This window comes from Heptranchias perlo, chromosome 24 (assembly GCF_035084215.1).
Source record: "Heptranchias perlo isolate sHepPer1 chromosome 24, sHepPer1.hap1, whole genome shotgun sequence".
Lineage (NCBI taxonomy): Eukaryota > Metazoa > Chordata > Chondrichthyes > Hexanchiformes > Hexanchidae > Heptranchias > Heptranchias perlo.
Genome location: NC_090348.1, coordinates 35,733,360 through 35,747,140, shown reverse-complemented (window position 1 = coordinate 35,747,140; position 13,781 = coordinate 35,733,360). Strand labels below are relative to the sequence as shown.

The 13,781-nt window shown below is 42.2% G+C and overlaps 1 protein-coding gene across 1 annotated transcript in view; it reads left to right on the top strand.

Moving 5' to 3' along the window:
* camk1da (calcium/calmodulin-dependent protein kinase 1Da) overlaps nt 1-13,781 on the top strand; it is a 354,041-nt gene that overhangs the window by 104,799 nt on the left and 235,461 nt on the right. The window contains exon 2 of the mRNA XM_068005083.1: nt 971-1,102. Coding sequence (XP_067861184.1) covers nt 971-1,102 — 132 coding nt within the window. The remainder of the gene's footprint in view (nt 1-970; nt 1,103-13,781) is intronic.

Sequence of the window (13,781 nt, the reverse complement as noted above, 5' to 3'; positions counted from 1 at the left end):
TCTTATCAACAGGTTCCAGATGGTTACAGAATTGACTGGTTGACTGAATGGGGACTGTAATGCTGTGATTTATTCAAAGAATCAGAGTGCAGTGCAGTGCAGTGCAGGGGCATAGTTTGGACTCAGCTTTGTAGTAGCGCTGTGCTTTATCCATCTGGTGTCAATATGCATTGTTGCAAGTTGTAAAACCATTTTTTTTTTACAGAATTCTCTTTGCCTCTTTTAACAACAACTTGCATTTATGTAATGTTTTGGATGACAGCCCATACCCTACTCTCTGTGGCATGTGGTTAGGTGTGTAAATGTGCCATGTTGTCAGTCTACCTATCAAATCCTCACTTTTAAACTGACCTAGAAGGAAGATTTCCTCAAATTGCTGTGTCAGCAACATTGTAAACAGAACAGAACGATTTCTTCTGCTAGCTGTTTCCAGTGAAATCATAAATGACATGTCCAACACAAGTTTAACAGTTGTTCAAAGAAAACAAACCCAGGTGAACAAGCCTTCAAAGATTGCTTTTAGAATGCTCAATCTTTCACTCAAAATGACAAGTTTTGCCCCTGTTTTTAAGATGTGGCTAACACTTACCTCTGTTATTTGTGTCAAGAAAATAGCATAGGTACAGATTTCCACGAGTAACAAGAATCTGTGTGTCGTAGTTCCATTAACTTACACAAATTAGTGTATCAGCATTTGAACAACTATCAAGTAATCCAAATTCTCCCTTATAAATGCCTGCTGTCTAGTATTGTATAGTGTGCAGGTCTTGGAGGCTTGTTTATCTGTGTTGGTTATATTTCAAGAACTGTTAAACCATGGCTGCAGTAACATTATAAATGAAGGCTTCCTCTCGTATCACTAGCAAAATCGTTACTGTATTGTAGAGATGGTTTAAGATTTTGTTACACGTAGTACCGCAGGGAATTCTTACCTCACAATGCCTCATCTCTGCTCTCTTTCCTTTTTTAGTGGCGCCTTTTCTGAAGTCGTCATGGCGAAAGAAAAAACCACCAGCAAAATGTTTGCAATTAAATGCATTCCGAAGAAGGCATTAAAAGGCAAGGAAAGCAGCATAGAAAATGAAATTGCTGTCCTCAGAAGGTAAGAAACTGAGACTTTGTTCAAAGAACAATGCAAGAATCACATTTACCAGGCCATGAGAAGAACACAATTACTGAATTCATTTTTGCATGTGGAAATATGCTGAATTTTTTTTATCTCCCTGCTGTATGAGTGGGAGTGATATTCTGTAGACCATAGAAACAGCACAAAGCAATTTCACGTAACAGTTATCTAATATCTGAATACATAGAAGCATTAAAACTTTGTTAATGTGTATCATATTTTTAAAAAGAATTTCAGTGCCCTTTATGGGATGTCACTATATGCTGCATTGTACTAGCTATAGTAGTAAAATAATACGAGAATCTACTGGAAGTACCTAACAGGTCCATAATCTTTCGCAAGTCAACTGTTTGTCAGCAATATGATCAAGGAGAAACTTGAATTGAGATGAAGTGTCTACAGTCACAACGTTAACCTCCCTTTCTCTTTACAGATATTGATAGGCCTACTGTGTACTTTCAGCATTTTCTGGGGGGGCTTTTTGTTTCAGGTTTCCAGTATTTGCTGCTGTTTTTTTTCTTTTTATGTCTAGCTATGGTACTGTGTAGGTTGAAGTCTCTTATGCTGAAACTGACAATACAATATTGTGACAAATCTTAAGACTAAATAGGTGGTATTTACCAGCTCGCGACATTTAGTTTAAGGAATATAATACAATGTTGCCTTTATTTTTTTTGAAAATGAGATTTACTCTTTAAAGTATTTATTATTTTTCTCTTTCCCTCTTTGTCTCCTCATACCCACAACATGCTAAACCTATGGGCAAATGGATAGATGACCTGCACCCAGGCTTCTACTCAATAATTAACTATGAACAGGTGCATGAGAATAGAGTGTAGAGACTCTCTCTGATTTTGTCCCTCTCTCTGATTTTGTCCCTCTCTCACTGTGGGCAGTGTCTGCTTCTCAAGCATGGTTTCGATCGCACTCTGTTGCATAAAGCTTTGGTTTTAAAACGTGCTGAACAATAGCATCCAGAAAGCAGATGTCTGTTACATGTAATATGATGGGGGAGGGTTGAGGAGGGAAGTGAATATTAAAGGACAGTGCACATCACCATAAATCAGGACATGGGTGACAAATTTCCACGCAGTAGGGACTTATTCACATCTAAGCTGCATACAAGTAGATCTCACTATTGTATAAGAATCTTCAAAACCAACCTTTGGCCTTTTTCTGCAGCAAAGCTGTGCTTGGTCACCTGCCATCCGAGGAAAGAGATGGACAACATGAAGGATGGAGAAAATAATAGAAATATTACAAGATATAGAAAACACAAAACATGGACTTAAGGAACCAAAGAAAAAAATAATGAATTAAAAATTGACTGCCCCATCCGACATAATTTTTAAAAAAACATTGAAAAAGGAAAATGGAAAGGGAAAGACCAATAAAAAGAAAAATACAGAAAGTGAGATTTAGTAAAGATCCAGAGGATATCCAATGGGCCCGATGTTAGCAGGGCTGCGGGTTCTCGGCGGGGAGGGCTATCGGGCGCGTGGGTAACGCGCCCGGTGAAATTAGTCAGTTTCCCGCGCGATTGTAGCATCCAATCCACTAATTGGAGCCACTTACCTGCTCCTCCGGGTTCCCCACTGCTGATCTGCGCGTCGGGCGGGCTGCGCATACGCAGTAAGATCTGTCAGCTGGAGGCGCTCTATTTAAAGGGGCAGTCCTCCACTGACAGATGCTGCAACAAATAGCAAAAATTACAGCATGGAGCAGCCCAGGGGGAAGGCTGCTCCCAGTTTAATGATGCCTCACTCCAGATATCAATACATGGGGTGAGGAGGAGGGGGAGGACAGAGATCTTCCTCCCGGCGTGCGGGAGGAAGCGGCCTGCCTCTGCCACCAGGAAGGCCTGGCTCGAGGTGGCAGAGGAGGTCACCAGCGCAACCAACATATCGCCCACCTGCATACAATGCAGGAGGCGCTCCAATGACCTCAGTAGGTCAGCCAAAGTGAGTACACGTAGTCTTTCCCCTACACTCCGTCTGCCACATCACTGCCCCCACCCCACATCTCCTTCAGCACTGCCAACACTACTCTGTCGCATCACCCCTCATACCCACTCAAACCTCATCCTCATCTTACCTGCACTTACTCAACTCGCCAGTACTCATCCCGCCACTACCACTCAACCCAATCCTCATACAATCTCATGGCTCTCTCTCATACTCACCCTCTCGTGCATCTCTTTCACGGCCAGCCTCACTCAACCTGCCACTACCTGTGCTGCAGCCACAGGGCATGCATCACATATGTGCAGTAGGCAGCGTAAGGCAAACGTGTTGTGAGCATGAAGGGGATGCACAAGGGTGTCTGAGGGTTCGTCATGGGTGTTACTTCTATTTAATTTCTGACCAACTCACATTACATATTATATTGGCACCACTACTGCCATGTCTTCGCGAATCCTGTCTGGTTTGTGCAATAATGCCCTCTCCTGAGGATTACTGAGGACCCACAACTGATGCCACCCACTGTGTCACTGCAGAGTGGGTGTAGGTGTATTTGCAGGGCTCTTTTGCGCAGACGACTGAGAGACATCGGCGATGTCCCCGGTTGCACCCTGGAAGGATGCGGAGGAGAAGTTGTTGAGGGCAGTGGTGACTTTGACAGCGACAGGTAAGAAGATGGTGCTCGGTCCAGCCAGGAGCAGCTCGGCATGAAGGAGGCTGCAGATGTCCACGACTACATGTCGAGTGAATCTGCGCCTCCGTGTGCACTGCTGCTCAGAGAGGTCCAGGAAGCTGAGCCTCGGTCTGTGGACCCTGTGGCGAGGGTAGTGCCCTCTGCGACGCATCTCTCTCTGCGGTAGCCCTCCCTTCTGCTGTACAGGTGGATGTGTCACAGCACTGTGTTGTGGAGCTCCACGTGTCAGAGGTGGACGGCGAGGCTGGTGATGCTGTTCGCCCTCCGAGGAGGTCATGACTGCAGCTATGGCGGCCCCCATCCGCAAGATGTACATCTGAGGGGGTCCGCAAGGTAGGTACATGTCTCTGGACCCCGGGGTAAGTGTGCAGGTTGGTGACTTTGACTGTCAGGACGAGGGTGGTGGAGGCCAAACTTTGTCCCAAGGGACAGAGTGGCCTCCTGCAATGGGTGAGGGTCTCTCCCCCCCCGTGCCCCCCCCCCACCTGTCAAATGGACCTTTGCAGCTGCCACAGGCTGATGGCTGCAACACGTCCATTTGACCTGGGAGTGTTTCCCCCAGTGTGGGAAACAGTCCCACTTTGTTCTAAAATCCCACATAGTCCCTTAATCAGGTCAGTTAATGACCTGAAATACCTAAATAAATACTGTAATACTGTCAAGTGGCATCCCACTGGCTTTAATTGCCTGCGGGATTCCCACCAGCGGGGGCTGCGCACGCACGCTGGCGCGTCAGCGGGGAACCCGGAAGTGCGCGGGTTCGGGGCGGGCTCCGGTACCACGCCGGGATTCTCCGATTTTCGGAGCCCCCCCCGCCAGGAACGCACCCGATAGCGGGTGCTAAAATAGAGCCCATTACCTCTGAAAGCCTGTTTACAATGGCTTCCTGGCCAGAAACCCCTAACAGTCACAGCACAGTGAAAGAGGTAACAGATAGAGAGCAACACAATTTCTAATGTGCTTGCTTTGCTGCAATAATTATACTTGTATGTAACATTTGTGAGGCTGGCTGTCAGAATGCACATTGTTAAAGGACAGGCTGCATTTATTGCTTCTGGTCATAAAAGAAGCCTTGCCTTAATATATTTTCACCTTGGGTACAGGCAAGTTCCTCCATTGACATAGGGGCAGGGCACAGTTATGATATTGATTAGGGACAGGGTCAATTCTTGCCATTAATTTACAAAGTTTAGACCAATTGTCTTGATTCATCTAAAAGTTGCAGGATCAAGTTGCCCTGTAGTGCACCTTGCAGAAAGGTGATGACATTACGTACATGCATTGCAGAAAAAATGTGGTTATAATGGAACCACATTATAGTGATTTTGTTTGCTACTGTTCCGCCTATACAAATTGACACATGCTGTAGGCTATAGGTTTTACAGTTGGTTTTGTTTACCATGCTAGGAAACTGTTATTTTTGTATGCTGCTTGTTAGCAGGTGGTCCAATGTGCTGCAGAGCTATGAAAATGAGTCATTCTAAGGACTGTATTCCAAATGTTCTGAGGAATACAGTATTAATCTTTAGAGGCAGTCTTACTGTAGACTGTATTTATATCTTATATTCTACCATGTTACAGATCTGAAGACAGAGTTCTTATAAAATTAATGTTAGTGAAAAAGTTGGCTTGAGTAATAAATGGGAATTCCCATGCTGCCTTTGTCATATTACTTCATAATATTGTAATAACACATTCTGAGTCAATTTTCTTTAGGTCTTGTGCACTGGGTTGTAAATTTAAAAGCATCCCGTGCCATGTAAAATAAAAAAAGTCAGTTCTTTGTTCTGGATCCCTATGCCCATTACATTGTTACAGGCTGAATTCAGACCTTTATAACTGCAGAAAAAAGGAAACTTCCATCCCATCAATCTTGGCTAGATTAGAATTCAGGCCACAGACAGCACCCTGAAGTAACTTTCCCCACCCCCTTTAACTTTACTGACATTTTCAAATAACATTGAAGTAACAATTCTTAAATGTTTTCCCTGCTATTTAGGTATACATTGAGAAGACTGTGGGTGATGTGACTTACAGCATTGATAAATCATTGTAAGCCCAATTTTTTTTAACATCTACCTGCATTGCCTCACATTTTTTGTACCAAATTGGGTAGTGAAGGAGGATTTAAGCTTGTACGGCAAGGGAAAGGAATGGGCAAGACAGACCAAAAACCAGGAAGGTTTCTGAGTATTGAGGTTCCCAAGATGTTAACTATAGGAGGTTTCAAGAATAGCAAAAGAGGAGGGGGAAATAATGATAGAGAAGTTGGAAGGGGGGATAATGAGAATAAATTAGAGGGGACAAAGAGCAAAAAGTGCAGGAGCAAGAAAAAGAAAAGTAGTGCAGGAATGAAGGTTATTTATAGCAACAATGAAAAAGGGCTAAAACATTTTTTTTACACTAAAGCAAAAAGCATAAGGATTAAATTGGGGAGTTAGAAGCAATAATTGCAGTAGAAAAATATGACATAATTTCTTTAGCTAAAACTTGGCTTCACTTAAGGAATGACTGGGAATATTTTTAGAAGAGATTGGGAAAGCAAAAAGGGAGGGGCATTGTATTAGTTATTAAGGAAGAGGTTTCAACATTAGAAAGGAAAGATAATGCAAGTAATAATATACAGATGGAGTCTCTGTGGGTTGATTTAAGGAATAAATGTAGGCAAGCAACCATATTAGGTATATTTTGCATGCTGCCAAATTATTTGAAAGAAATTGAAGAGGAAATCCGCAGATAGTTCAGAGAGGTGTATCGAAATAAGAACGGCAGTAATATTGAGGGATGTTAACTATTCAGATATAAATTGAGAGAATTCATCTGAGGCGTTTGAATGGGGGGGGGGGTGGATTTCTAGAACGCCTTCTAGATTGTTTTCTAAGTCAGTATATAAAAAAAACCCTACAAGGCAAGATGCAATACCGGTAATGAACCAGAGCAGGTCAGCAACATGAAGGTCGGAGCAATATAGAGTTGAGCGATCATAACATAATTAACTTTACTGTTAAACTAGAGAAGAAATGGTGTCAAAAAAACAAAGTTGATTGAAGAAGGGCAAACTACAGAGGGATAAATAGAGGACTTTCCCTGGATAAATTGGAAAAAAGTTAATTGATAAAAACAGTGGAGCAACAGTAGTACATATTTAAGTTTGAGATTAGCACATGAACATTCCAATGAGATAAAAAGTGGCAGCATCTAGGTTCATAGCTCCACGGATGAACAGTCAGACTAGTCTGAAAATAAGGCTAAAATATAAGCAGACAACAAATCTAAGGCTAGTGATTGAGTTGTGAGAAATACCGTAATCCACAAACAGAAACAGAAAGAGAGGTAAGGAATAAGAAGGAATAATGGTTAAAAAAAAACTAACAGGCAACACAAAGGAAAACACCAAAGGCTTTTACTAAACTCAGGGAAAAGAAAATCATTAAGAAGGGGGTGGTGCCTCTCAGAAGCAAACCTGGTGAGATTCTAATGATAGATAAGGAAATGGCAGAGTTGCTAACAAGTTCTTTGCTTCAGAGAAGAGTGCAGGAAGTGGAAAAGCAACAAACAGATATATGCATTAATAAAGAAACAGTTTCTTAGGGACTGAGGGTGCTAAAAATTGCTAATTACTTAAAGAAGAATAAAGCAGGAAAATGGGAGCAGATAAAATCAGCTCCAGAGTTGTCCCCAAATTCAGCGTGGACAAGAAGGTCCAAATGGCCTCTTCAGGATGTAGAATCAATATGGGTGAAGCTAGGAAATAACAAGGGGCAGAAAACACTGGTGGAAGTAGCTTATAGGCCCCCTAGCTGTAGTTGTAGTGTTGGACAGAGTATAAATCAGGAAATTAGAGGAGCATATAACAAGAGTAATGTCATAATTGTGGGGGACTTTATTCTTCATATAGACTGGACAAAGCAAATTGGCAAAAGTAGTTGGAGGACCAGTTCACGGAATGCATTCAGGACAGTTTTCTAGAACAATATGTCAAGGAACCAAGTAGGGAATAGGATATTTTAGATCTAGTATTGTGTAATGAGACAGGGTTAATTAGTAATCTTATAGTAAAGGAAAGAGTGATCATAATATGATAGAATTTCATATTGAGTTTGCAAGTGATGTAGTTAAGTCCGAAAGTAAGGTCTTAAATTTAAACAAAGCCAATTATGTAAGTATGAGGGTTGAGTTGGCTAAAGTAGATTGGGAAATTAGATTAATAGATATGACGGTAGATAAGCAATGGCAAACATTTAAAAAATAATTAATAATTCTCAACGAACATACACCTTAGTAGAAAGAATAGAAAAGCAGAATATTTTTTAAAAGGTAAGAGACTAGTACATGTTGGCATTCAGAGGGATTTGGGTGTCCTTGTTCATGAATCACAAGAAAATTAACATGCAGGTACAGCAAGCAATTAGGAAAGCAAATGATATGTTAGCCTGTATTTCAAGGGATTTGGAATATAAGAGTAAGGAAGTCTTACTGCAATTATATAGGGCTTTGGTGAGACCACACCTGGAGTACTGTGTACAGTTTTTGTCTCCTTACCTGAGGAAGGTTATACTTGCCTTAGCGGGGGTGCAACGAAGGTTCACTAGATTGAGTCCTGGGATGAGAGGGTTTTCCTATGAGAAGAGATTGAGTAAAATTGGCCTATAATCCCTGAAGTTTAAAAGAATGAGAGGTGATCTCATTGAAACGTATAAAATTCTTAGAGGGCTTGACAAGGTAGATGCTGAGAGGCTGTTTCCCCTGGCTGGAGAGTCTAGAACTAGGGGGTCATAGTCTCAGGATAAGGGGTTGGCCATTTAGGACCGAGATGAGGAAAGATTTTTTCACTCAGAGGAATGTGAGTCTTTGGAATTTTTTACCCCAGAGGGCTGTGGATGCTCAGTCATTGAGTATATTCAAAATTGAAATCGATAGATTTTTGGACACTAAGGGAAATCAAGGGATATGGGGATAGGGCGGGAAAGTGGAGTTGAGGTCGAAAATCAGCCATGATCTTATTGAATGGCAGAGCAGGCTTATGGGGCTGTATGGCCTATTCCTACTGCTATTTGTCATGTTCTTATGTTCTTCCTCTGCTAAAAAGGACTGTATCTGTGTTTAGATGCCATTTCCTATCCGTTACACTGGATGATAAACTTCACCAAACCCTCTTTCATATTTCCAGCCTCTGCCACATTTGTTTCTTGGTTACCTCCTAAGAGAAGTGAGTTATGTTTGTGAGGGTTGATCTATTTGCCTTAGAATTCCAATAGTCACGTCTCTGTTATTTTTCTGAAAATTGGCATTATGTTATTCCCAGTCCTCCAATGTATCTCCAGTTTAGAAAGATTGGCAAAGAATGTCTGCTCCATCTAATTCCCCTTTCTGTAGAACACATGCATCCTTCTGATCACGTTTAACTAACTGACCTTTAGTTCCTTGTGTTTGGAATAACTTTCTGTACAGAAATAACTTTCTGTATTCATTATTGGCTCCCTCAAAGCCTCAATAGTCTCGTTTAAAGTCTGGAAATCTCCCATGAAGTTCTCTGCCGAAAATTAATGTGAAGAGTTAGTTTGTGGATTCAATCGTTTCCTGGTTCTCTGTAATTAGTTTGCCCCCTAATTATCTTTTAGAGGACCATCCTATTTGTTAATTCTCTACTTACTGTGAACACCACTAAAGATGCCTATTTCCCTAGATGCATTTCACAAACTGTTCCAATTCCAAAGCAACTTGAAGATGTTGACACAGTCATTCTATTGCTGCTATATACATAGTGGCAGTCAAAGAATATATAGCAATATCATTTCCTAATTTTTTTTTCTATACTGTTCAGTTACATTTTGTTTATTTATCCCATGTATTGAAGTTGGATGAAACAAAGAAAAGGTTAAAAAAAAACTTTGTGTGTTTGTTCCCTGCCACGAAATTAGTTCCAGACGTGGATGGTACAGACTGGAAATCATTGTTGACAGTGTTATCGTATCAACACTTCAAGCACTTGTCGAATTCTTCCCTATTATTAATTGAGGTATTAGCCCATTAAGTGTCACCCAAAAAACCCTGAGCACAATATTATCAGCCTACATTGATGGTACCCAGCTCAACATCTCCGCCACGTCTCTCGACCTCTCCACTGTCTCTGTATGTCAGACTACTTGTCCGACATCCAGTCTTGGATAAGCCATTATTTCCATCACCTTTCACCTCCATCACAAACTCCACACTTTGCGATTGATTCCATTCCCTTCACCTCCTCCCACTCGCAGAACTGTCTTAGGCTGAACCAGGCTGCTTGTAACCTTGACATCCTATTCAACCCTGAGCTGAGCATCTGACACTGTATCCTCTTCATTACGAAGACCATCTTCTTTCACCTTTGTGACATTGTCCTCCTCCGCCCCTGCCTCAGCCCACCTGTGGCTGAAACCCTCATCCATGACTTTGTCACCTCCAGACTCAACTTTTCCAAAGCTCTCCTTCCTGGTCTTCCAGCCTCTGTAAACTTCAACTCATCTAAAACTCTGCTGTCTATATCCTATCCCACACTGTCCCACTCACGTATCACCCCATACCCAATGCCTCCAATTTAAAATTCTCATCCTCGTGTTTAAATCCTTTCATGGCCTTGCCCTCTGTTTTTCTGTTACCTCCTCCAGTCCTACAACCCCCCTTAAAATTCTTGATTCCTCCGACTATGGCCTCTTGTGTATACCCAATCTTCCCTTCCCCCTACCATTGACATGCCTTCTGCTGCCTATGCTCGGGAATTACCTCACTAATCCCCTCTGCCTCGCCATTTCCCTCTCCTCCTTTAAGACCTTCTTTAAAATCCACTTATTGACAAATATTTTGGTCACTTCCTAACATCTCCTTTGTTGTCTCCTTTTTTGTCCATTATTTTTGGCTCTGTGAAGCGCCTTGGGAAATTTTTCCACGTTAAAGGTGCTATATAAATACAAGTTGTTGATGTTTTTATTATTACCAAAAGGAGGGGAATTACATGGTTTCTTGATTAGTGGTGGACCTTTAAATTAGTCACTTTCAAGGAAGCACGTGTATTTCAAATACATGGCAGAGGAATGACAGATTGGGTCTATTGTGAGATTTCTTGTATCTCATTGCCAGTTACCTGTTATCCAACATATTCCGGAGTATTGTATCAATGGTGTTCAAACCCAGCTGTGCTCAAGTTTGTAGTAGGACTTGAACCCATAGTCTTTCTAACTTAGAGGCAAGGGTGCTACCAACTGAGCTAAGGCTGATACATAAACAACTGTGTCTAATCCCACTTTCCTGCTTGCTCCTCTTACCTGTTAATATTAATTTTTTTAAAGCAACAATCTAATTTCTTTTGAAAAGAATTTATAGGCTCTGTTTCAACAATAGTTTATTTTCCATTGAGCCATGTTCAAAGACTTGGTGGGCTTAAAGATGGCAGTAAGAAAACTTTACAGCAGAAGTTGGCAGCAGCAACTGAAGATGTGGAGTCCAGCTAAATTCAAATGGAAAACTTGAGAAACTGTTAAGAATCAAATCTGCATGTATTATTCATACTATTTAAAATGGAATATGCACATGGCTGTAATGTGCTCTCACGGTTTCTGGAATCAGCCAAACTGCTGGAATGTTACAAACTCCGTTCTTGAATGAAGAATTGGATCTATGCTTTCAAAACCCTCAGCACTTCCAGTAACTCATTCTGAAACTGAGCTAAACTGAACACTGAACTGGCTTTATAGATTAGAAATGACAGGTGCCAATGTTTTAAAATAAACTGGTTAATGCCTTGATTAAAATAGCAGAGTGGAAGTTGGTACAGTAAAATTACCAACAGAAATTTCTACTCTATAATGCCTGGTGTATGAATCTTCCAATTTTCAGTTGCATACCCACCTATGTCGCTTAGAAGATCACGTGATAATTATGTGGAATAACAAACGAAGGGCCTCAATAAAGAATCTAGACTAAGAAAGATGGAATGAGAAAAATCCATTTGGCCCCATCAAATCCGTTCTGTACAATCTGCCCTATCATAGACTCTGCATAACTTATTTAATCTCAGAGAAAGTTCTGCAAACTTTCTCCCTGACTCTTAAAGGTATTCAATAGAACTCTGGAGTATCTGCCTAACCTTTCAACCTCATTATTCCATGCTGGCCAGTTGCTTTCTACAGGTGATATTTTTATTCTTCCAGCAGTACTGGGACCATTGTGCTCCATGGAGCACTTGATCATTCTGTGTGTACTTATCCTGATAACCTGAATCCTGAACCTGATGAGATAGTTATCCAACTTTTTCCTTTGAAGAGTTGACACAGAATTGCATTTACTGGGAGTGTGTTTCACATAACCACTACTCTGAGGAAAACTAATCTTCTAATCATTAGTTGTACTCAAGGTTTGTTCATTTTTTACTCAAGTCACGTAGTCCAGTGAAAACAAGTCAGTCTCTCTTCATAACTTACAGCTTGAGTTCTGGATTCAATGAATGAGATTCTCCTAATGTCACCTAGAAGCTTACGTAATATTGTCCTACATTTGAATGATCTACCTTTTAATACATTGTAAAACTGAAGTAAATAACTAAAGAGATTAACTCTATTATCTTGTAGTGTCTATTCTCTGGTCATTTTTGTTAAATGTATTGTTGATGAATACCAGAGTTTTGGCACTTCCCTGCTGAATATATGCAATACTAAGTGTAATACTAAGCCATACAGAGCAGTTTGTTCCCCAATCTTTGCTGAGTTAGCTGGGGCAGCAGTTTTATTTCAGATTTCTGGCGTTTGTTTTCCTTTTTTATTTTGTTAAAGTTTTTGTGCTGTTATTATACAACCTTTGAATTGTTGTAATGAACGTTTGCCTTCGCTGTATATGACAGGCACAGTGAGTGTGGCAGCTGACTTGATGATCATCATGTACAACCTGTAAGTCAGTAGTTACATCTCTTCAGATGCTTTGGGCTCGATTTTCGGACGTCCAAGACGGCGGGTTCATGGCGGGGGCGCTCCAAAAATCGGGGATTCCCAGGGCGGGTCCGGAGCCCGGCTCCAACCCGCCCACTTCCGGGTTCCCCAGTGACGCACTTAGATGCGCACGCAGCCCCCGCATGCGGGACTCCCGCCGGCAATTAAAGCTGGCGGGATCCCACTTAAAACAATTAATGTGATAGTTCAGGTCATTTGCAGACCTGATTGACATGATATTTTAGGAGGGGTGGGATTTTCACCTCAACTGAGACAGTTTACCGTACTGGGAGAAACACTCCTAGTTGAAATGGATGTGTTGCAGCCACCAGCCTGTGGCAGCTGCAAAGGTCCATTTGACAGTTGGCGGGGGGGGAGACCCTCACTCATTGCAGGAGGCCAATCTGTCACTTTGGATAAAGTTTGGCCTCCACCACCCTCCTCCTAACAATAAAATTCACAAACTTGGAACCTCAACCCCGGTGTGCAGACACATTTACCTACCTTGCGGACCCCCTCAAACGTACATCTTTCAGATGGGGGCCGCCGTAGCTGCAGTCATGACCTCCTCAGAGGACGAACAGCATCACCAGCCACGCCGTCCACCTCTGACACGTGGAGCTCCACAACACAGCGCTGTGACTCATCCACCTGCACAGCAGGAGGGAGGGCAACCGCAGAGAGAGATGCGTCGCAGAAGGCATTACCCTCGCCACAGGGTCTACAGACCGAGGCTCAGCTTCCTGGACCTCTCTGAGGAGCAGTTCATACAGAGGCTCAGAGTCACTCGACATATAGTCGTGGACATCTGCAGCCTCCTTCATGCCGAGCTGCTCCCGGCTGGCCCGAGCACCATTTTCTTACCTGTCGCTGTCAAAGTCACCACTGCCCTCAACAACTTCTCCTCCGCAAACTTCCAGGGTGCCACCGGGGCCATCACCAATGTCTCTCAGTCGTCTGCACAAAAGAGCCCTGCAAATACACCAAAAACCAACGGATCAGATCAAAGCTCTGCAGTCCTGCCACATCCAGTCGTGAATGGT